At 45.3% G+C, this 25,168-nt stretch overlaps 1 protein-coding gene across 5 annotated transcripts; it reads right to left on the bottom strand.

Annotated features, from left to right (window-relative positions):
• Nucleotides 1-709: 709 nt before the first annotated feature.
• Nucleotides 710-25,077, bottom strand: INCENP (inner centromere protein). 5 transcript variants are annotated; one of them, XR_014585641.1, is made up of 20 exons: nt 24,850-25,076; nt 24,659-24,763; nt 22,717-23,516; nt 20,505-20,556; nt 20,291-20,324; nt 17,938-18,016; nt 17,320-17,371; nt 16,863-16,980; nt 16,642-16,776; nt 13,105-13,214; nt 12,143-12,263; nt 11,290-11,412; nt 10,713-10,885; nt 10,346-10,436; nt 7,176-7,289; nt 5,798-5,957; nt 4,817-5,032; nt 2,728-3,003; nt 1,730-1,971; nt 714-968 (listed from the first exon to the last, which is right to left on the bottom strand). XR_014585641.1 is itself a non-coding variant. In XM_083840447.1 (18 exons), the coding sequence occupies exons 1-17, from the start codon at nt 25,011-25,013 to the stop codon at nt 4,818-4,820; spliced, it is 2,646 nt and encodes an 881-aa protein (XP_083696573.1). In that variant the 5' UTR covers nt 25,014-25,076; the 3' UTR covers nt 2,003-3,003; nt 4,817. The 5 variants fall into 5 exon arrangements, 3 of the variants coding, with proteins under 3 accessions (XP_083696573.1, XP_083696572.1, XP_083696574.1); XR_014585640.1 differs by having other exon boundaries at nt 710-1,971; XM_083840447.1 differs by lacking the exons at nt 714-968; nt 1,730-1,971 and having other exon boundaries at nt 2,003-3,003.
• Between the last annotated feature and the right edge of the window lie 91 nt (nt 25,078-25,168).

Raw genomic sequence — 25,168 nt, 5'->3', positions numbered from 1 at the left:
TAGAGAACATGGGTTGTGGGGTTAAGGCTGCATGTAGAAAGTAACTCAACCACCTCCCTTCCTGAGATCTCACAGCTTAACCTTCCTATGGGACATAACCAAAGTCCTACAACCACCTCGTTAGTATTTTAGGTTAAAAGGCTCAACAAACTGCTTTCTCAGAGCAAGAAATAGCAGAACTGGGCTTGGCCTGCCACCAGAGCATTGTGCATTTGCTTGTTGTTCTAGAAGTCGTGTTGTGCAGTGCAAACCAGCACCTTGGAGGACGAGCAGCCACCTGCACCGAAAGGTAGCAGCAGGCAAGCAGCCCTTGGCACGTGGAAAGTTACAAGTGGAAATTAGAGCAGCTTATTTCACCCCCACACGCAGCATTTTTTACCATCATTTCAGCTGGGGAAGATTACAATCTTTTCATATTCTCCCCCAACCTCTGCCAACCCCCTTGAGGGACACAGCCCCTGCTGTACTGCCCTCTCTTCCTGAGCGCTGCATGCTTCACCTCCGCTTTCATACCCAGCCAGCTTCCCATGAGGCTCCATTTTCTCCAAATGCTCCCACTCCTGGCCTTTTACAAAGACAATTGTGACCTCTTCATGTTTGTTTGTACACCAGCTGTTGTTCTTGTACTCACCAAGTAGCAGGCTGCCTTAGACAGGGCTGCTCTCCTTGGCATAGCCCTACCTGTCCTCTCACAAAAAGGGAACAAGAAAGGCATAAGCCGTAAAGAACACACAACTAGGTTTATTTTAATTCAAAGGACGAAGGACAATTAGACGGTTAATGTAGGGAAGGGAATGCCAGAGTAAATCGTAAGTGTAAATGGGCAGAGGCAAACGGTAAGGCTTTGGCAGGGACACCAAGCTCTCATGCACTAAGTGATTTTGAATAGTGCTAGCTCATTGAAATCAGCTTTGCAGCACCTCTGAACCCAAACTGGACTGGGTATGGCACCTGGCTCAGAATCACACCTGTAAACAGACATGAAGGAAATGCTTTGAAGCATCAGTGATCCTGAACAGGTGTTGAAAAGCCCTGGTTCATGTATCACATACTACTGAGCCCTAGTAAGAAACATGGGAGGCCCTCTCCTCTTCACCCTCCCCCCAGTTATTCTAAGCAAAGCTGAACCACAACAGCTTATCTCAGAGGAGGTGGCTGCTTTTTCTACGTACTTGAAATGTGCAAGTAGTCCCACTCTGCTTACCTTCAAGGATTAGTCTTAAGCAAAAATCTCAGGTATTTTTGTTGAAATTGGTGGCATATGAATCAAAATGGATCAAGAGTAATCCTATGAGTGTTTGCACTGGGGTCTTGTTGAGGTCAGAATCTGTCTCGTCATTGCAAAGATAATGATGGCAAAAGTCAGTTATGGATTTTTACCTGTTGTTGCTAAGCAACATAATTGGAAATTACTTTTCTCTTTGCCAAGAATGTGTCTTCTCAACCTTTTTTTGGCTTTTTGAAGTGCCAGTATTCCTTGATCACTAACCACAATGAGTGTTAGATACGTTTAAGAGAACATTAACACCCACCCCTTTGGGGTCTTGTCAGTAACTATCAACAAACTGGTAGGTACTGGGAAAGATTCCAGTATCTCAAGAGTACTTACATTGCTTAGGCCCTAGCAGTTTTAGGCTGTCATCGCCTGTCCCTCAGTTCTGTGGTGGAGAGCACCACATACCCTTCCTGCATTACACCTTCTGTGCAAGCCTCTGATGATGTGACCTACCTGCTTTTTGTCAGCAGCTGCTCAGAGAAGACTGTTCAATGTGGGCCATTGCTTCCCGAATATGTTAAGTGAGCATCCTGAAGCCAGATGGACTGGCACACCAGTCTGGTTGTTATAGCCAGAATAATTTCTTGGTACCCACGGGCAAGAGTTCTTGGAGGTCCTGGGTTTGTACAGACCTGCAGAGCTCTGCTGTCTTCCCATTCCTGCTCTTCTCGAGTGCTCTGAGCCAGACCAGTGTGCTGGAAAAAGCACCACAGCTGGATTACTGCTGGTTCCCAACCTACAGGTACCTGTGACAATGCAGACCTTCTGCACGTGTGGTGTCTGAAAAGCCTCAGGTGCAAAAGTGTTTTGCTTATTGAGCCAAAACCAAGAACACACCCCTTAGTGTTCTCATCAAGAAACACTTTGCTCTTAAATGTTCCTTCTTGGAATAGTTTTAGACTTGAGACCTCAACTAACTTTAAAGGACCGTGGGTTTATAATGCAGTAGCAATCCCGGTTTTCATCACATGGGTCAAGGTATTTTCTGGAACTCCAGGGAAACAGTACCAGTCTATGAGAACAGACAATATACATCAGATTCTGGTTTTTGTTTTTTTTTCCACCTTTCTTTTTCCCTTCAGTGGAATAAAGTGTTGTAAATCACTGACGGCCAGGTTTACTCACTTGTTACATTTATAGAACATACAGCAGAACACAAGAACCAATGGAGAGAAGAAGGGAAAAAAAAATCTGCATGCAACCAGAATTTGTCTTTGACAACACAGAAATAACTGGGTTTTCATGGTTAAAACTGTCTTCACTCAAGAGTAACTTCTAAAATCTGCATGTGCAATATTTACTGAAATTTAGACCACAAGCAGGACACTCACAAGGGAGGCCCAGCTCAGGGTCAGGTGTAAGCCTAGAGTCAGACTGTACCAGAAAACACAGGCACTTAGAGCTCAGGGAAGGCAGCCTGGGCAATCAGGAACTGTAACCAAGAAAAATACCTGAAATCCAGAGCCAAAATAGCTTTCTTGAAATCTTGAGGTTGTTTCTCTTGAATTTCTGCTTGTGTTTTTTGTTTGTTTATAGCACTCTGGTTGTATACTGTGGCTGAAGTTCCTGCTCCATCTGGTAGTAGCTATTGTGAATATTTTTAAGTTATACAGCGACATAAGTGAATTACAGGGATGTAGGTCAGTTCAAGGTGTACTCAAGTCCTGTATTCCTTAGAAAACGTTTCTGGGAACATATCATCATGCAAAATGTCTCTCTTCCAGTTTCTGGGAACAAAAGAACAGCAAACTAGTTGGCAAGTTCTGCAGGCTTACCAAAGCATGAGTATTTTCTACCACATGAGGAATGTCTTCATAGACAAAACACTTCTGTCTTAAGGAAACAGTGTAAAATGCGATCCGTGAGGGCAGGTTCCAAAATACTGTACTGCTTTATTTAATAAAAAGCTACGATGAGTCCAGAGGAAAATCCAGAGATGATTTAACTCACTTTTATCAAAATGTCAAGCATTCAGATAGCATTCAACATCAATGTTTTTGCCATTTCAGCTAGCGTTCTCATCTAAGATAATAGTACAAAACTACAGAGCATCTACCAAGTACAATCATCTCACAGATGTAACACACCGATCAATAGCATAACATCTGCAATTGATGTGTTTCAGTATAAAAACCCACATCATTTCAGAAGACATTTGCTTGAAAAAAGTTAAGTACATGCACGAGGAAAGGTGCAATTCTCCTTAGATGCTGTATAGTCGCCATACATTTTTTTCTAATTGCCAAGAAGTATGTACACTGTGTTCCTCAGTCTGCTGAGTGAAACCGCAGCCACGAACACTCACCTATGTTTAAAACAAGTCAAGCTCCAAGAAAAAGATGATTCTGAGGTAAGAACCATATAGGTCACCTTCTTTACAGAAGACAGACTTTCACAACAACCTGCAGAAATTAATGTAACTGTTTCCTTGAAGTTTTCCTTGAAGTTTTTTCAGCAAGTGCTGCTCTACTAAGACCTCTATTCTCCCTGTACAGGAGCTTGTTACAGAGAAAACACAAATGTCTGTGCCATTTGTGAATTAGGTGTAGAAAGCCTAAACCAGAAAGTGATCTTGGAGCTGAAGTTCTGAACTGATATTTTGTTGTTGAGAGGAAATTGTTTTAGTAAGTCCTGTTGACCCCGTTACTGAACATGAAGTGTAAAACAATAGCCTAAAAATAAAACCAGCTTTGATGCTGAGTAAATGAAATAACCAAAGGGAGAAAGGAGCAAGACAAGGATTAAAGCAAAAAGTCATCTTTTCAATCCAGTCTTTGCCACAAACACGGCAATTAAATTAGACAAACGAAATTATATCAGAACCTTTGTACAATTTACCTAAAGGAAGCCTAGAACTATAAAGCCTGCTTATTCTACTCTGGGTATTCCTAGAGACGTGATTAACACTAGGGTCACATCTATGTCCAACAACTGAAAAAAGGTCAATAAAGTCCTCAGGATGTTTCCATCCCAGCTGTAGTAACATCACCATCAATATCGCTTATGCACATAAGTGTACTTCGTGTTGGCATAAAGCATGCTACTGAAAACCAAAACACCCAAATTATTTTGCAATTTGCAGGCAACGAAGACCAAACCTGCTAGTAGCTTTATTCTTGAGAACATCAGTAGTGCGTATTTGGACTTTTCTCAAGATGCATGCAGAGGTCATCCTGACATACAACCTTTGTTCACTATGCGCAGCATAGTGGTTGTATACTGTGGCGTGCTCACCAGAAAACAGGAGGCTCACGTTGCTTTAGATGATGTTTCTCATGACTTACAGGTCTAAATCTTTGCCAACTTAAAGCTAAGGAAAAAAAGAAATGCATCTTTCAGAAGCAAGATCTCCCAAAAGCCTGCAACTTTGCTCAACAGTGAGAAAATAAGCCCCAAAAATGGAAAATGCAAGAGACCCAGGAAGAGCTGACATTTATTCAAATGCTAATACCTAAAGATTTTGGGATACTGAACATTACCTCTCACCTAGAGAGACAGAAACGTATGCCCTTTGCTCCACAGGAGACAGCCACTGCTCACCTCAGTACTTTTTCAGGCTATATGGCAGACCGAGAACCGATTTGGGACCTGTAAAGGGTGGGGAATTCCACACAGCCGAGCTCGTGCGCTTGAAGTAGCGTGGTTTGCTTTTGTAAAAGATGTCCTCCAACTTGGGGCTTACGATTCTCCCAAAGAGCGCATCGACGTTGGGAGGGTTGTAGTACTGCCGGATTACTGCTTGGCTAAGCTGATTCCCTGGAGAAACAAAAGTTATCATTCTTTATTTATTTATTTTTAACTGAAATATGCTGTGCAGGCTGTTTGTATGCAGCGCATCCTGGCTCCCTTCATCTCTAATCACACAAATATTGCAACAGGAGAAACTCTTGTAGTTATATGACATTTTAAAGCTCCCTATTAATGCTTAAAGCTTCGGCATAGATCCCTTCCTTGGTGGGTGAGTATTGCACGTACTGAATTCTGTCCAGGAACTAGAATATGTTTGCGAGAAGCAAGGTTTCTCCGCTTCTCTTCCTACAGGTAAAATTAGTTTCAACACAAACTTTTAGCTCCCCTTGGGTAGGTGGAATATGAAACGATAATGGAAGCAAGTACTTCAGAACCAGGACAACACCCTGCTGCAACCTGGCCTACAACGTCTGGCAATATTTTTATTATTTATTTTTTTTAAGCCAATTGGTGTCGAGCACACTTCGAGGCCTAGTTCACAATTCTTCCATTCCCAATGGCAAAATGACACTTGCAGCAGTTAAGGTGGTTTTAAAAAGTTTTGAAAAATGTTTTTCCCCAGTGTTGTCCCATGAAGCTCCCAGCTGGTAAAAGAGCCCTCGACTCCACACTCCAGCCACGTCACTTTTAACTGTACAAGGACTTAATTGTACAAGGTGCATGTAGGAGAAATCGCGCAAAATCTTACACCACGTCTTATTATGCATCGGAACAAAGCTGCAGGAGGGATAGGCTGGGGGCACAGAGGACATTTTAACCTGCTACACATACCACTGGCCCAGGCAGGGATGGGCTTGCGAGGTTGGCTTTCATCATCAGTAGAGTCATCACTGTTCAGATCCATTCCATAATTATTGGGATTTATCTTAGGGGGCTTTGGATCTTTCTGGAACTGTGGAGTCATCTGGTATGAATTGCAGACAGGTGAATTCTAGAAGATGAACATATTACCACGTGTTAGATGCAGCAGCGCTGTTATACTTCCAAGTTGTACCATGACACTTACAGATTAGAATACCTCAGTATTCCACCCCTTGCTGTATCACAGTTGCAAAACTTAACATTTGGTGCTTCTCAAGCTTTGGTCAAAGAACTTGACCCAAGTTCTACAGTTTTGACCCAAATACAACTTTGCACTGTCTTCTCCTGTCTGATTAGGCCACTTAATCAGCTACGTATGACACAGACAAACCAGCGGTACATATATCTAATGTAGATTCAGCACTTCCATTCATTATAAGCACATCTTAAATAGATCTGTTACATCCTCAAAGCTGGTGCTGAGTAATGCCCTTTAAATTTTTTGCAACCAAACTCCTAGGGTTGTTTAATAATTTTAAACTGAATATTACCTTGCACAGAAAATGCACATAGAACAAACTGCACTGTAATTTTGATGGGAACACTAAGACCGAGTCAAATGCAAGTCATGAGGGGAAAAAAAAACACAAGAAAAAACCCTTAAAACTACAAACTTCACCAACCATGAAGTATAAGTCAGTCCTTGACTAGAGGGACAAGTGTCTCTGAAGAGCTGAGAACAGTTTTGCTTTTTTCATGGCTTTGTACACATTAAAGTTAACTCACAGTTTGCTGTTTTTGCATTTAAAGATTGAAATACATAGCTTTACAGGGAGATAAAGATCCATATATTTGCCTTTGATATTCAAGGAGTACATTCACCTCCAGCATCATCTCACATTCCATCAGCTGTGCAGCACAACTGCAATCCTGTTTATTCCACAGACTCTGCTGCCACCCCGTGGCTGTTTCCAACTTTGAGTTTCAATATCACTATTTCAGTGTACCTGCTGCCGGCAAGGTTCGCTCACTATTTAAACAGTGGAGTTCAGAGGGCGCAAGGCAACTTTAACCACTGCCTTATCCTAACACCTAGAAAACGCTGACAAATACTTGCTGCTTCCTTTCCCTTCTTTTCACTCCCCAGAAGTCGTTTAAGTACTCCAGGCCACCAAGAGTCAACCTCAGATACCCAAGGAAAAAAAAATTACAGAATCCCTTCTTTACTGAAAGGGAATAAAAAAGCAAACGGTAATACTGCCCACAGTTATTACAGCATGCCAGTGCTGGAATCAAAGTTCTCCGATGTAATCTCTTGAAGAAATTTCACCAGAGGGAGCAGAGTTACCTCTTTTTTTTCTGGGTGCTGTGTTTGGGCTACATCTTTAGCCTTTTGTTCCTCTGGTAGTTTCTTCTGTTCTTGCTCCTGCCTCTTCATCTCTGCTAGCAACCGCTCCTCCTGCTGGCAAGCCGATGTCACAAGTGAATTAAGTTTACCTTATGAACTAAACTATGCTGTTAATCCAGGGATTCACATTTTTTATACACAAAAGAAATCTAAACATCTAATTACAAGTCTTTGTTACTAGTGGTGCTTTCGTTAAGGAGAACTCTGAACTGTCTGAACTCAGTGCAGGCACTAAACAATTACGATGCAATGCTTTGAGCTTTCCTCACAAAGTGGCACAAACTGACCTTCCTATTTAAGAACATGATAACGTGATGACCTCCTGCTTTGAAAAACTTGCTACTGGCTTCTTCAGGACACAAACATCAGGTATCAGCTGACCTCTGAGATGGACAAGTCTGTGCTACTGATCTCAGCCTCTCTTCAGACTAATAAACATACAAATACAGGAAGTATTTGTAAAACCCAAGTCATCCTATTCTACAGCAACCATCCAGAACAAGCCAAAAGAACCTGCCCCTAGGCATGCTTACCCGTTCCTTCTGGATGTAAATAAACCAAGAGACTGCTAAGTCAAATGGTACACATCTAAAGTCGATAAATCCCACCCAGTCTTAGCAGCAGGACAAGCTGTACACGTGTCTGCCACCAGCTGCCTGTCATCTTCATAGCGCTAACTGACAGGGTGAGGCGGCCTCCAGGGCACACGGGGATCCCCAGCAACAGATTCAGCTCCCTGAAAGTAGTCAGGCACCTGCTGTCAGTGTGCTAACACCACAGCTCTGTCAAGTAAAGACCTAGTGGACGAGATCCCCTGGAACACTGTCCTTAGGGACAAAGGAGCTGAACAGAGCTGGCAACTTTAAGGGTGTTTTCCTTAAAGCACAAGAACTCTCCATCCCCCTGTATAAGAAAGCGGGCAGGGAGGGCAGAAAACCGGGACGGCTGAGCAAGTACCTGCAGGTCAAACTGAGGCAGAAGAAGGAGATGCACAAGCAGCGGAAGCAGGGACATGTGGCCCGGGGAAGAGTCACAAGAAAGATTTCTGTAGGTACACTGGCCAGAAGACAAAGGCCAAGAAGAGTGCCCCCCCCCCCCCCCCCCCGATAAATGAGAAGGGAGAACTGGTAACAGACATGGAGAAGGCTGAGGGACTCAACTTCTTTGCCTCAGCCTTCACTGCCAGTCAGGCTTCCCACATCTCTCATTTCCCTAACCCCATAGATGAGGGCTGGGGGAGCAAAGTCCCTCCCACTGTAAGCAAAGAGCAGGTTGGAGACCACCTGATGAAAATGAACAGGTACAAGCCTGTGGGGCCCAACGCCATGCGTCCTACGGTCATGAAGGAATTGGCTAATGCAGTTGCCAAGCCTCTCTCCATCATATTCGAGAAGTCCTGGCAGTCAGGTGAAGTCCCTGGTGCCTGGAAAATGGGAAACATCACTCCCATTTTTAAAAAGGGTAGAAAGGAGGACCTGGTGAACTACAAACCAGTGAGCCTCACCCCTGTGCCTGAGGAGATCATGGAACAGATGCTCCTGGAGGCAATGGTAAGGCACATGCAAGACAAGGAGGTGATCCGAGACAGCCAGCACGGCTTCACCAAGGGCAAATCGTGCCTGACCGATCTGGTGGCCTTCTACAATGGAGTGACTGCACCAGTGGATAGGGACAGACCACCTGACGTCATCTACCTGGACTCCTGCAAGGCCTTTGACACAATCCCACGTGACTTCCTGGTCTCCGGATTGGAGAGAGATGGATTTGAAGGGCAGACTGTTCAGTGGATAAGGAATTGACTGGATGGCTGCACCCAGAGTGGTGGTCAATTGCTCCATGTCCAGGTGGAGGCCGACGACAAGTGGTGTCCCTCAGGGGCCTGTTTTGGGACCATTGCTGTTTGATCTTTATCAGTGACACAGACAATGGGATTGAGTGCACCCTCAGCAAGTTTGCAGACACCAAGCTGAGTGGTGCAGTCAGCACACCAGAAGGAACGGATGCCATCCAAAGGGACCTGGATGAGCCTGAGAAGAGGGCCCCTGTGAGCCTAACGAGGTTCAACAAGTCCAAGTGCAAGGTGCTGCACCTGGGTCGGGGCAATCCCAGACATGAGCACAGGCTGGGAGAAGAACTCACTGAGAGCAGCCCTGCGGAGAAGGACCTGGGGGTTTTGGTGGATAAAAAGCTCGGCAGGACCCAGCAGTGCGTGCCTGCAGCCCAGGTGGCCACCTGCATCCTGGGCTGCATCACCAGAGGGGTGGCAGCAGGGCAGGGGGGGGGATTGTGCCCCTCTGCTCTGCCCTCCTGAGGCCCCACCTGGAGCCCTGCGTCCTGGTCTGGGGCCCCAGCTCAAGAAGGATGTGGAGCTGTTAGAGTGAGCCTAGAGGAGCCACAAAGATGCTCCGAGGGCTGGAGCACCTCTCCTATGGAGAAAGGCTGAGAAAGATGGGAATGTTCAGCCTGAAGAAGAGGAGGCTCCAGGGAGACCTCATTGCAGCTTTTCAATACTTAAAGGGGGCTTATACAAATGGAGAGCAACATTTTGCTCAGTCAGATAATGACAGGACAAGGGGGAATGGTTTTAAACTAAAAAGGGAGATTTAGATTAGAGGTTAGGAGGAAATTGTTCAGAGTGTGGTGAGGCACTGGCACAGGTTGCCCAGAGAAGCTGTGGATGCCCCATCCCTGTCTGGTTAAACTATGCCAGAATGACCAGTGCAGAAAATAACCTTATAAAGTCTACAGTCTGTACTTGTGTTTCTGCCAAAAGTGGTATAAATATAAAATTGGGATGTCGCTTCTGAAAAATCTGGAATTATTTTTTGATATAAGAGAAGTACAGATACACCCAGGCACGAAAAGAGAAAAGCCGAAGCCTTCAATTCAACAGGTGCATTATCTGTCTTTTCTTCTTGCTCTGCTGCCATCTAAAGACAGCGAGCACAGCTGCTGTCCATTCCAAAACGAATAGAGGACACACTCGACAGAAGTGCTTTAGCTGGCTCTAGTTCAGAAGTGCAATAGCTTACTCATCAGGGTTCTTAACAGCTTCAGAGCTCAGCTGCTTCAAACAAGGGGCCACTGAAGTCAGAGGCATGTCTACTTACTTTCTTCTTCTCCATCTCCCTCTGGAGCTGTTCTTTAGCAGCCAGTACTTCCTTCTGGAGGCGAGCTGCCTTCTCTTGCTGTTCATGTTGCCTGAGAACCAAAGCAACGGACCGTTACACTCAAAATTGTACAGGGGTACCCTGCCATCTACAGAGCCTGCTGCAAACCCCAGCTTTTCAAGGCGCTCCCCATCATACTTCCTACACTGAGCTCAGAACTACTTCTTGGCAGCTCAGTACCCCCAACAGTCCAGAAATACCCAGCACAAAATAGCTCTTCAGTGCTCGGACCTTTCACTAGTGCCCTCTGTTCCTGCTTTTCAAAGTCCCAGCACAGAATTTAATTCGTAAGTGGATATTATCTTACTTTTCTGCTTGGATCCTCTCCTGTTCCTTCCTCTTCTCCAGCTCTCTCTCAGCAGCCAGCTGTTTCTCTCTCTCCTGTTCTGCCTGCCTCTGCTCAGCAATCTTCCTCGCACGTTCCTGCTCCTCTTCCTTCTTCTTCTGCATTAGCTCTTTGTGCCGACGTTCCTCCTCCTCCTGGTAAGCAGAAGGGAACTATTAACACCCCACTGTACAGGAACAGGCTCCAGAACAAAGAATCAGGATCACCTTATCTCACCAGTAGCCACCACCATGCTCTTGATCTTTGAAAGACAGGGTTAACTGAGAAATTTAACACTCGCTGATTCATAACTTAAGGCCTTCAGTAAGAATCTGTACGGAACTGTGGAAGAAATGCAGGTCACAAACACCACTAACAGCTCACAGGATATTGCAAGAGGAAGCACAACACTGCAGACAGCTTTGAGGACAAAGAGTTTCTCTGCTACCCTAATTTTTACTCATTTAGGTCGTTAGTACTCCTGGCTGGATTCCTTGCTCACAAAGATCGCGGCCATTCTAACTGCACGCAGGACAATAGGATGGGCTCCAGCACAAACCTGCAGAAGTGCTTTTTGTTTTCTGGCCTCTTCATCCTGCCTGCGCCGGGCCTCTGCTTCTTCCATTTTCTTGGCAGCTGCTTTCTTTTTGATCTTCTCTTCTGCCAGCCTTTCTTCCCGCACCTAAAACACACACAGCTAGCTGAATACTTAAGTTTCAGAAGGGACAGTGCTCTGTGAATGTGAATTACTGTGGCAGTAACTCTTAAAGATGCAGAGCTCCCACCCTCTTATGAGGTAAAGACTTTTTTTTTTGCCACCAGGAGTCAATGGGACCTGTGCTTTATTTTAAAAAGGGAACATTTAGGGAAAATTACACTCTTTTGCATCTTCACAGGAATAGATATTACTATTCTGGTACTTATACATCTAATATCACAAGTCACAAGAATGTATTGTAAGAAGCACAGAGTAAATAAAGCAGATGGAAATACTGAAAGCAAAACAAATGATTGCTGCAGTCATATATGCAAATTGTCTGAAAATCTCAGACACAAGATATGGTCTGGAGGAAGTATGCTTATTTTCACATCTTCATCCATTAGTCAGCTGAGAGAACGACTTTTTAAGTAGATAAAGCCAGACTAATGGTTTTATCTACTTGAAGTTGTTTCCCTACATGACTAGTAAAGCCCTAGTAAAGCCCACTTAAATTCATAACTCTAGAAAATAAAGGTTTTCACCTGCCATTTGCTGTAACCAAGAGAAAGCTCAGAATCATTAAGCGCTATGTTTCTGGAAGTGTCTGCATTCAAACGTTCTCCAGTTCATTCTCTGAATTTCAGCAGCCTCAATTCCTCTTTCTGGAAGGCACACCAACATAGCATCATAGTGTAAGTAGGACGGTCCTTACCTTCTCAGTCTTCTCATCAAGTAGAGCTAGCTTCTGCTCAATGCGCCTTTTCCTCTCTTCCTCCATTTGCTCTGCCCGTTCCCGAGCTTGCAGCACTTTACGGAGGCGCTCTTCACGCTTCCTGTAGGACACAGCCCAATGTTATCGGTGTAGGCTAGCTGGATGAGTTCCTTCCGTAAACTTTATAACTCAAATATAAGGCAACAGAGACAGTCCTTGGGCAGCACAATATTCAATGTACCGGTGCCCTGGTTTCAGCTAGGATAGAGTTAATTTTCCTCCTAGTAGCTGGTAGGGTGCTATGTTTTGGATTTAGGATGAGAAGAGTGTTGATGACACACTGACGTTTTAATTGCTGCAGAGCAGTGCTTACACCAAGCCAAGGACTTTTCAGCTTCTCGCTCTGTCCTGCCAGCGGGCAGGCTGGGGGTGCAGCAGGAGCTGGGAGGGGACAGACCCAGGACAGCTGACCCAAACTGGCCAAAGGGGTATTCCATACCATCTGACGTCATGCTAAACAATATATAGGGGTGGCTGGCCGGGGTGGGGGGCCGGCTGCTCGGGGATAGGCTGGGCATCGGTCAGTGGGTGGTGAGCAATTGCATTGTGCATCACTTGTTTTCTTACACATTATTAGTAGTAGTACTATTATCATCATTATGTGGTGCTTAGCTGCCGGCCGGGTTAAAGCACAACAACCGGGTAAGCTGTTTAAACATTGCACTATCTTTAAGCTCCATCTGAAACAGAGGACTTGAGGCAGAAAGCTGAAAAAGCAGTCAACTACGAAAGTTAACTTTTTAGTAGCATCTTAAACACTACGCAAACAAATACTGTCTTTACAGCGCAAGCAGACAAGAATTTTTGCTGCACATCTGGAATTTGCAAGACTAATAGCCTAGATACAGGCCCCTGCAGGACCAGAGAGAACAGTCCAGACAAGGTAGAAAGCTTATACTCACAGCTTTGCCTCTTCTAGTCGCCGTTTCCTTTCTTCCTCCACTTTTTGTTTTCTCAGCTGTTCAGCCTCTTGCTTTTTCCTCAGAATCTCTAGCTTCTGTCTCTCCTTTTCCTGAGATGGATTGAAACATGATTATACTCAGCTGACAGGGCTTCTTTCTACCTCAGCCTGCTCAGATTAATTAAGGACCCAGAGATAACACCATGGAACTGCAGCTACAGCCACAACCAAGGGATGGTAAGAAGCCTGAAACAGAGCTCAGGTAGCCTATGATGTGGTCATGGATGTCTGGGAACCGACGTGATGGACAACAAGGCAGTGGTATTAATCCTCGAAAGCAAGAGAAGAAGCTGAGTTGTTAGAACAGAAGTATCAGCTCCTAAAGTTCAGGCAGCTTCCACAGATTGCGGACAGAAAACACCGTGATTTATGTTGGTAAAAAGAACCAAAAAAGCAGTGCTAATGCTTGGCAATAACACTAACATCCTGCAGAGAGCGAAGAGGACAGATGGTGCTCTAGGAAACACATTGCTTACTTCAGTTCAGAGCTCTCACTGTCGTCTTTGCTTCCCACAAAGATTTATCTCGTGGTAAACCACCACCATTTAGACGGAGTGCTTGCAGCTTGTTTCAAGCACACAGTTGGCCCTATATATCATCCACACAGAAATGCAGGGCATTTTTCCCATTTCCCCAAACAATCCAGCTAACTCAGCCGAAGCCTGCTGTCAATTAGAAGAGCAAGATCCAACCATCACTACAGTCATGGCAAACACATTAAGATAAACTAATTTAATGCCAGACTGCATACTGCAAATGCCTCGTTATGACAACTCTAGTCTCAGTGCAAGCAAAGCCATTGATAAGCAGGGGTAAATACTCAACAGACTAATTACCTTATGCTAAGCTTCATGTAAATGATTGGTAATTAATATCCAAACTAACTTAGAGCTATCAATTACATCTTTCTGCTCTGGTTTTTCTTAGTTATGTCAGCCCCCAAATGGAAAAAGTCCTAAGGGCGAAGTGACCCACAGTGAAACGAAACCTAAGATACAACTTCCGATGCAATCACAGCATAGGACCCACAAAGCAGAAGAGACTTCTCTTATCACATCAGCTCCTTTGCCAATACAGACACTAACGTCAGCAAGCAGGAACACCGCTGAGATTAGAGGTTGAATACTCCACTACCTCTTAACGATAGGCTTCTCTTAGCTGCTGGAGTACAGCAAGACTCTGAGCAGTGCAACCCCAACAGCTTTAAGCGATACAAGGAAGTTCAGATATTAGATTCCCAAAATACAAGCTAGACGCAGGAAAAAGTTTCAGCAGTGCGCCCTCCTCTCCCTTCCCAGCTTCCCTGAAAGTGAAAACAAGCCCTAGATCTACCTTATTTTGCAGGCAAGTTATTGGGTATGAAAAGTACGAGCAATCTATGCTTGGCACGCTAGTTTCTAGCGCATCCCTAGGTACATCAGTGAAGCTACACCCCTGTCCCAGCATTACACTGTCAGAGCTGTATTCTGGAACAAAAACTACAGCGCACTGATTGAAACCTGCTTTTCACAAGCACTGACTTCTCTTCCAAGTCAAATAGCAAATCTAAATGCAGAGCTGGTACAGGAAAGGGGTACCCACCTGGTGCAGGCATATTCCTACTGTAAGTCCAGCCCATGCAATTAAATGGACATTACTTATGACAAAATTGTTCTGTGCAATCAGAACACAGAGAAAAACAACTCCATTTGCAAATATAGAACCGCATACACCCCAAAAACCACTCTGCTTGGGTTCTTGTGATGCTGTAAACTTCAGTGTAGTAACACCTAGGTAGAGGCATCTGCCTGCAGACACAAAGGCATGCCATCCATCTTCACTAAGAGCTGGCTGCAACAATTACACTCCCTTGATAATGGTGCCTATTAGATTTGGGTACTCAAATGCCTGTCTCACTGACACAGCGGTCTCCTATTAGACAAGCTCATGTTTCTTTCTGTAAGAACCTCCAAAAGTCTGATAAACCTCAGAATCCTAGAACATCCCGAGTTGGAAGGGACCTACCAGGATCATCGAGTCCAACTCCCGGGTCCCCAAAGGACCACCCAAAAATAAAAATAAATAAATAAATAAATAAATCAGACCATCTGAGAGCGCTGTCCAAAAGCTTCTTGAACTCCAAGAGCTCCGTACCATGACCACTGCCCTGGGGAGCCTGTCCCAGTGCCCAACCACCTTCTGGGTGAAGAATCTTTTCCTGATATCCAGCCTGAATTGCCCCTGTCGCAGCTCCATGCTGTTTCGCAGAGCTCAGTGGGACAACCCCTTCTCTTGACCAGCAAGCAATGCCCTTCTTGTTGCACCCCAGGATACGGTTAGCCCTTTTGGCTGCCAGGGCACACTGCTGGCTCATGTTCAGTTTGCTGTCAACCAAAGTCCTAGATCCCTTTCTGCAGGGCTGCTGTGCAGCATCTCATCCCCCAGTCTGTACAGATAGCCAGGGTTGCCCCTTCCCAGGTGCAGAATCAGGCACTTGTTCTTGTTAAACTTCATATCGTTGGGGGATTGCCCAGCTCTCCAATTTGTCCAGATCCAGATCATTTGTCCAGAGGTAAGGTCTCTCCACCCTCAACAGGGTCAACAGCTCCACCCAATTTGGTATTGTCCGTGAACTTGCTCAAAAAACTTTAAAGCCCTTCATCCAAATCATTTATGAAAACATTGAAGAGGACTGGTCCCTAAAATGGAGCTCTGGGGAACTCCACTAGCGACAGGTTGCCAGCCTGATGTAACCCCATTTACAAGAACCCTCTGGGCCTGACCCATCAGCCAATTGTTCACCCATCTTATGTTCACCCATCTTATTATGCTTTTATCTAATTGCATTCTGGTCCTTTTGTCCAGAAGGATACTGTGAGAGACAGTATAAAAAGCCTTACTGAAATCCAGAAAGACTGCATCAGCTGGCTTCCTTTGGTCAACCTAGATGGGTGATCTTGTCATAAAAGGAAATTAAGTTTGTTAAACACGATCTTCCCCTTGTGAAGCTATGTTGGCTGTGTGGTCCTTCAGGTGCTTTTCAATAACTCCCAGAATAATCTTCTCCATAATTTTACCAGGAACTGAAGTGAGACTGACAGAACATCGGGAGTGTAGATTTAAGAGGCATTTGCTAAGTTCTCACTCATTAAGAAAGTCCTAGAAAGGAGACTTTTGACATGCAGACTTGAGCTATACACACCCAAACTGCAGTATTCAAAATCCTCTTCGTTTTCATTTCCCAGTTATTTCCAGTTTTCCTTCCCCTGTTAGTTGTTAATACCACAGGGGAATGCTACAGAAATAAAGCTTAGAGTCTGAATCAGAAATCTTTAGGAAGTTGACTAGTAACAAGTTTACTTAATTTATGTAAATGTAAACAGAGAGCATGAAGTTGCTCCTTAGTTTAATATGGGTGGGAAAGGCTATTTTGCATCTGTGCTTTACCTTAGACACTCTTTAGACCAGCATCTACCAGCTTACAACAGTCTTTACCTACCTTGGGATCAGTTTGGAGAGGAACATTGTGCCTGATGAAAGACTTTATTACTCCATTTCTCCCCACAGAACTTGGGGTCATTAGGAGCTGGTTCTTCTGCACAGTGTGCAAAAATGTTTTGAAAGGACGTACAACCTAAGAGAAGAACGCCAAAAAATGATGCTCAGGTGTCAGTAGGAAACAGTTCTTGGGGAAGTACAGCAGGGTTGTAAGGATCTTACTTTGCTGGCTGGACAGGTAGGGGATGGGGTCTTTCTTCTGGGAGGAGAAAGCCCCCCATCTTCTGCTTGCTGATTGTCATAGCGTTGATCCACAGCTCTTTTGTAACTTGGTTTTCTCCTGCAAGGAAAATATAATCTATGATACACCGCAAATTCTCCCGATCGTCTGAAGTTCAGGTTTTAAATAAAGATCATAAAACTACCCTATCTTTAAAGATACTTCATTGTGTATACTCAAGTAGTTATCTAACAAAATTTCCAACGTGATAGAAGATACAAATTAAATCATCTTTTCACAGAGGCAGAGAAAACTTCTTGCAACTTATTGCAAGAGTTCCACAGTCACAAATCACTGAAGCCCTTTAACGGCGTTTCAGTGTTGAACTTGTTTTGAACAGGGGACTGGATTACAGACCTCCACAGGTACCTTCCAACCTGAACAATTCTGTGAGTATACCTGGCACTTTGGGGTGGTTCCAGGGTCTCCCCGTTCTTATTTATGTTGCTTTCTGAAAGAAAACGGTTCAACAGTTAGTTCTAGTCCCCCCAAAAATCCCTTCCAACATTGCTTTGAAAGCAAACAACAGATTTAGAAGCTAGCGAAATAGGAAAAAAAAAAAAAAAAGGCTGCCATGCAATATGCACAGCAGGATCTTGTCGCTTGCTTTCAGAAGTAACCATACAGTATCATACAAACCTAGATATACAAAATAAAGCAAAGCTGCCTGGAGTTACACACAGAATACAATTTGTAGCAATACACTATTGAGTTTTGCACAGATACAGTGCAACAGCTTGCTTCAGAAACAGGACGCAGCCAGGTCCCCCATAACCTGAGAACATGCAACCCTCCATCTTCATGACATCACAGCCTGTTTCCTTACATTTCCCAGGGTGGAAAATGACAAGTCCAGCACAGGTTCCTAGCTGCTTATCTCTTCAAACAAAACGTGTTTCAAATATTAGATTACTCTTTCAAATTGGGCTTTCAAATTGACTAGCAAGCCTTTCAAACTTCCAGTCTCCCAAAGTCACAACTATTTAAAATTCTGCCACAAAATCCTCTGGCAGTTACCGTTGTTGTTCATCTCCTGCGGCTGTTCCTTTCCATTGACAGTCCGAGAGCGAAGTGACATTCGGGGACCTTCGAAATCCTGTAGGAAAAACAAATGGGTTTCAACACAACTCTCGCACAGAAACAGGCAATTACTGCTTCAAGTCATGACGTCAGGCTGGCACAGACACTGTAATATTACCAGAGGATACAGAGATACCAGAAAGCATTAGTATCAGCACCCAGAGTGAAGTCTTGATCTCCAGCTGTGAAAAATATCTCGGGACACCATCTTAGCAAATTCCTTGATGTCACGTCATCAGCAGAAGCACAGACGTTAACACAGAGCATGAGTATCTGCAATGAGGGATTGACTGCTTAAACTGAATGGATGAACCCAGACTACTGAGGACAAAAACATTCCTAGATGGAAACCTGTTTACATTCGCTGGTCTTCTGGCAAAGAACCAGGCAACGCCCATTTTACTTAGCAATGATGAACAAACAAGACAGCAACGACAAACGGCTCATTTCCTTGATTTATCTATTTCTATTATTAATGAGATATGCGCTGCTGCTTGCCGCCTTTGCACTTACACAAAAACAAAGTTACTTCTGTTGTGATAACGGTGTAATATGCCAGTGAGAGCAGACAACGCCCTTTGAAATCTGCACTCTGCTTGCAATGCAAGCATTAATTCCATCCCCCAAACCCGCCTTGGCCAGCAGGTAGGCTGGCAGCCATAAAAGATTTGGGTACACAAGGAAAAAAGAAGGATGGAAATTTCATCCTCTGCATTTTTTATTCTTTTTTTAGCATCACATCCTAAGGCTAGGTATAGGAAGCATCTTGCTGGCCAACAGAACCACGTGGATCTGGTTAATTTGATGTCAGGCCTGAGAAAAACCTGACCTTTAAGTAACAGCATGCATAAAGGTATGATCTTTGTCTATAGGAACATATAAAGACAATTTCGTTTTTGGAAAGGTTGCTGAGTAGTCACATTTTCCCGCTGCTCATAGCTGACAAAGGAAGCCTCCAGAAGGAACCAAACCACAGTTGGTTTGCTCTGAAAACTGCCAATAGACAGATAGCTTATTTCACCATGTTACTTTATCCTGAAAATGGAAGGGGTTACAAAATCCCGCTCCTGACAGCAGTGGCATAGAAATAAAACATGAGGATCGAGGACAGACCGACTGCACTATGTGAACTAGATTGTACTTATGTGTTATCAAGGTACAGAAACAAAAGACAAAGATCCTCTTCTCGCAGATCTGCAAAACTGTCGCTTCATTTTTTTCCTCTCCACATTTTCACTTTAAGCTTTTCCACACCTGAAATTCAGGCTCATAAAATCCACAAGCACTAGAAGAACTGAATTTATTTGAACTTGTGCAGATCTGCTGAGAAGCACAGCAATACAAGCATATATAAGCCTGTCCTTGCTTACAGAAGTTCGAAGACCACAGAGCTCAACTTCATTAATTCAGTCTTTTCTTACTGAAAATTATTCTCAGCAGTACACTGACAGAATCCTGGGATTTCTTCCTCATGAAGGCAATGACAATTCTGGAGGGATATGTTTTGACCTGAATGAGATTTACAGATTTCTGTGGTTGTCAAAGACAAGCTGACAACCTTTCAGCAATCTGCAGGACTCGTGAAAAGGTCAAAGGAGTTTTAAAAACACAGAAACCTTAGAGAAACGGCAACAGCGTACCAACTCTGCCCAACTAAAAAAAACAATCTCCTTATAATTTAATATTTAACTGTCTAGGTATGAATTCAGGACTGAATTTTCATACAATATATCTCCAGCTAAACAGCCAACAGAAAGCAGGCCTCTACTTAGAACGCCAGCAATACCAAGGACTGAATTCAGTGCTTGTATGCAATCATTTACATCACTAAAATGCACATATTTAAATATATTTATAGAAGATAACGATGTTATTTTTGAAACTAGCCTTGGCTTTGAAACATCAGAGATTGTAACACCATACAGGATGCTTACCTTTGCTTGCATCCAAAACAAACCTCATGTCAGGTGTGCTCATCTTCTGAAGTAAAACTTGACTGGCTTTTATTTTGATAATTTTGAACACTGTGATTAAAACAGACTTGCCAGCATCAGATTTCTCTCTAGTCTGTTCATCAGAACCAGGTGTGCTATGGATAGGCTCATGCCTGTATCTGAGCTCAGTGCCCTGCACTTGCTTTATTCAGGTGCTGTGCATGAGATTGGCTGAGTCTGGCTGCCTGTGGTCAGAGCTCCCCAGTCCCACGGTGATGAATTAGAGATGTACTCATCACATTCTGGTCACAAACCAGTGCAAACAGGAATGCTTTTAACCTCTGCGCAAAACTTACCAACTTTGTGGGGGTACAAGGTCCAGGAGGAGGTCTAGAAAAAAAAGAAAAGGTGGCTATGGTTAATAACACTGAGGAAACTGGGAAGAGACGTGGTATCCACAAGCCATGCATTTTATATTAAGAATTACCACTGGGGAGAAAACAAGAACAAACAAAAAACCCTCCCCAGGCATGATATTGATGGTTAAAAAAATAATCTTGAAGTACTCACCCGGTTTTGACAATTGTTTCTTCATCCTCTGGTACCTCTTCAGAGCTGGAGCCTGGAGAAAAGAAAAAAGGGTGTCAAAGTTATAACATACAGGCCAAGACACTCTGCAAGGTCCACTCAGGACTGCTGTCTGCTCTGCCTCCTGAGTTATTGTCTGCAATTCAAATGCACACTGCTTCAAGCAAGGGCACTTAATACACCAAACACTAGAAAAAAAATGTTGTCTGCAATTTTAATATATTTTCAATTACAGGTGAGTTCAAAGCGATATTCAGAGAGCTGACGTTAGGAGTGGCCGGGTTTGGGCTCCAACTCATTTTGCATGGCCACGTCCAGATATTAGCAGCGGTAAAACCAGCATTATTTGCAGAGCGCTGCTCCCTGCTAAGCACTCCAGCTGGCGCAGCGGTAGCTAGCTTTCCAGTACCAACACAGGCTGGGAAATGCTGTTAATAATTAAGGCAGAGCCCCAGACTGAGAGGAGTAAACACAGCCAGACATCACACAGAAAGGGAAAGTCAGGAGTCTGCTCCGCAACATCCTTCACTGCTGGTATTGAAGGAAACGCAAGCCCACGGGCTGTTCACATAGCCAGTGCAAGATCTCATGCATCAGAGATGCAGCGGGCATCGTGTGGTTGATTAACACCTGTGCAATTAGCCATCTGCTTTGGGCTTTCAGACATTATTAACAAGCTCGCCTGGAGCTGTCTGAAGCACCTCATTTCCTCTCCTTACACCCCAAAAGTTTGACTGAGCAAGAGATCAGTTATGTCAAGCAGTGCTGAGGGAAGACATAAAGCCTTCCTTAAGCCTCCCAGACAATCCAGACCTGGACAACACAGACCGATCATTTAAACTGGGCAGAAAGTGTTAACTGGGTGTCTCTTCAAAGTTACCAGTGGGAACAGTTCCCTACAGCTTCATTTTTACAGAGGGAGCCCTCGACACAGCTAGAAACTTGGACAGAACTCCGCACTGCCTGGTTACCGGTACAGGAAATCCTACAGGAACTGCAGTGCTCTGGTTCTGGAAAAACGTTTTAACGAGAGCAGTTAAGCTGAAGTGGAGAAAAACACCTTGTCCAGGTATATCCTTCCCCAGCCAAAACCGCATAATTCACAAAGTCTGTTTTAGACAATACAAATACCACACAGCTGTAACGCTGCCGATTAACACATTACAGTAGCATTATTTCAGCTGTCCTAGTTCTCCCATCAAACAGACAAGTACGTTTTGCAGAAGAGCCAACTTTGCCTCCATTTCTAACACCCTGAACTTCAGGGGAAAGTTCTCTCGTCTCACTTGCATTTCAGGAGCCATTTACTAGCCCACCAGTTACTAGCCACTTCACTGAGCTTGCAAAAAGGAGAGGTTATATCCAGCACTTCTCCTGCAGCAAAGTCAGTGCTTGCATTCCAGCAGCACAGAGCAACGCTTAAACCACCGAGTTGTCCCTCACAGAAACCTGCCTCTATACAGACTAAGCGTGAAAAACCATTTTAAGAAATTTGAGAAGCTCAGACTCAAAATTTCTTTCTCAAAAGAGAGACTCCGGAAGAAGCAGAGTATTTGTAAAAAGCAGTGAATGCACACGCGATAACTACCCTGTTTCCCAGAAAACAGGCACGACATGGCCCATGTTGCTCTTAAAGAGCTACAAAAAGCAACAAACCCCGTTCGTCAGCTTTCTCCTCAACTTTGTCAGCTATCACCACAGGAACTCGGATGTTAAGGCTGTTCTCTCACACGATTAAAAAAGCTGAACTTGCAAGCCACAAACTTGATTCTCAGTTCTTTAAGCTCACCCCCATGTAGGTATGTAACTTTCCCAGCCGCAGAACCCGACCACACAGGGTGGTTGCTGTAAAAGCAGCCCCATTCAGCTGCATGCCATGACCAGGATGTGAATATACAAGAACTGTTACCAGAAAACTGCTGCTTCCTGAAGTAGGAGCAAGCCTCAACCATGCGGCAATGTTCTGCAGTGCCTGGCAGTTCCCCTGGTCCTGGCAGGGCTCCTGGGACTTCCCCTGCAGCTTTTGGGGCTGTGTCTGGAGGGGCAATACATTGTGTTTTATCTGCTGGCTACTGTGTGGATTCTCCTAACCACAAGCCCTGGAGCTATGGTCCCGCACAATGGCAAAGCAGTACCTCAATAAAATGAGCAGAAACAGCACGAAACAAACTTATCTGGTGACATTCAAACTTACCGTTCATGCCATTGGAGGACACGGACAAGTTCTGAGGTGCCCTGCTCTTGACCACTGTCCTGGCAATGGATTTTCGAATCAGACTTTCCCTCTTCCGGGCTCGTGAGTATTTCTCTGCCAGCGAGGTTCTGGAAATCGTGGAAGTTTTACCCAGCAGGCTTCTGCGCACAGAGCGCCGGCTCTGCCGAGAGCCCGTAGGAGTCCCTGGGCTGTCCCTCACACGCTGGGAAGGTTCTTTGTCAGCCCCTTCGTTATGCTCCTGCACGTGAGCAGAGACATCCATCTCCTCCAGCCTGGGCTCTTCACTTAAAATGATCGTAGTATCAGCTGCTTTTGCTGTCTCCCCCTTAGACACAGTCTCGCTTTCTCCTGCATCTTTTGCCTCAGGGGTGGGAGGGACCAGCAGCTCAGGTGCTGCTGGCACAGGCTGTGGTTGGGGAACACTGCTCTCCTCCGGATGATCAGCATCGGAGCTCAACAGGATGCTTGCAGAGGGCTTCTCTGCTGGTTTAGAGGCGCTCTTCTGGATGTGTAGCTCAGCGCTGTTACGATCGCTGCGGCCAATTTCTACTAAGGGAATCATCCCTTCGCCCAGACGGTCAGGAAGTAACTCTGAGTACTTAGCGGGTGCTGCAGCCTTGGAACTCATCAGCTGCTGGGAGACGGTTTGAGCTGAAAAGAAGCTTGAGGCTTCTTTGAGCTCAGTGCTGAGCAGTTCCAGGTTTTCTTTATTTTGGAGTCGCTGGGAAGATCGCTTGGAGGGTACCAGTTTGAGACTGCTAGTCCTCCTTCTCGATAATCTAACAACAGAAACAGCGCGTTAGAGTGGGACTGGGCACAGGAGCAGACCAGAACTACCAAAACAGTCCCTTTGCAGGTCAGAGCGTGCTGTTCCCAGACTGAAACAGCAATAAGAACGGATTCTTTGCCTGTGTCTCTATTTGTAAGGTTGCTGTGTTAGAGTTAGGTCAAATTGTGCTGGAGGCTGAGTGTGTCTGAAAGCCCTTCTGTGAGAAACTAAGTTGTCATTCTGCAGTAGGAAGCTAACCTTCCGTATTCAAAAGGTAGTTGTGTAGTCATAAGAAGGAGAAATGCTAAGTAGGTAAGTGGACAGTAGAAGGCCTCACTGTTCCAAAATAAGGTAGAAGACTGAGAGAAATAGGATGAGCAGTGTGAGAACAAAGATCACAAGTTCTCAAAACATAAGAAAGGAGAAAAAAAGAGGAGGAAAAGGAGAAATCAAAGGGTTGAAAAAAAAAAGTATATATATGGTATGGAGGAGCATCGAGTAGCTTGTGAACCTGCAGTACCCAGCCAATGAGGAAACAGGGGAGGTGATCAGGTGTCGGGTAATAGGGAATAGAAGGTTATGATACGTTCACTATAATGCTCTCCTAATTGGCAGGATGCCCGCCATTGCAATCGTGAATAAAATAGCTTCACAGAAGGTCCTGTCTGAAGAAAATTACTGAGATTTTTCTCACGCTTCCATGCACAGACAGGAACGCGCAGAGAAACAAAGGTAAAAGCAGGTTTAACATATAAAGAGCTGCAGAAAGTAACTAAAACAACACGATTGCTTTTAGAAGAAACAGGGAGAGAAAGAAGTGGGAGACACAAAAGGGACCCATGTGAGGGAAAGAACAAACAGGATGCGTGAAAGGGACCCGGGTGAGAGAGCAGAAATTCGAGACACAAAAGGTGAGAGAAAAAAGGAACGGGGCGCACGACAGGGACCCCGATGACAAATAACAGCCTGTCCCCAGCCGAACGCTTGCTGCCGCAGCACGCCCAGCCCACGGGCTGTGAAGCGCGGCGTACCCCCGGACCCTTAACGCTAAACCCAGAGGCTGCAGGCCGATAACGACCTTTACAACCCGTTATCTCCGGGCTTCCCCCCTCAGCCCCCGGAGGAGCCCCGTCGGGCCCGGGGGCTGCCTACCTCCTCCTGCCGCCATCCCCCTGCAGCGCCGAGCCCCTCTTCTTCCTCTGCCGGCTCTTCTGCGACGGCGTCTTGGGCATCAGCTCCGGCTCGTCGCTGTAGTGGCTGCGGGGAGAGAAGAGGAGAGGGGAGGTGAGGGGAGGTGCGGGCGGGTTGCGGAGCGCCGTGAGGGGACGCAGCGGGGCCGTTACCTGCCGAACATGAGCGCCGCCTCATCGCGGATCTCCCGCAGCCACAGCAGGTCCGTGTCGTCCACCTGCCGCAGGAAGTCGGCCAGCAGCCGGCCGCAGGCCCCGGGGAGCTGCTCGGGGCCCGTCATGGCGGCCAGGCCCAGCAGAGCCGTCATGGCCGCCATCGCCTCAGCGCCAACCGCTCCCGGGCCGCCTAGAATTCAAACGCAACGCCCGCCCCCCGCCGTGTCGTCACGGCGCCCTCAGCCTATCGCCGCCGCGCTCGCCGCCGCGCGCCCTCTCCTATTGGCTGGGACGTGGTGGGGGTTTTGGTCCTTCC

Source organism: Anser anser, assembly GCF_964211835.1.
Source record: "Anser anser genome assembly, chromosome: 5".
Taxonomy (NCBI): domain Eukaryota; kingdom Metazoa; phylum Chordata; class Aves; order Anseriformes; family Anatidae; genus Anser; species Anser anser.
Note: the sequence above shows the minus strand (reverse complement) of the source record. Positions and strands in the feature narration are given on the sequence as shown.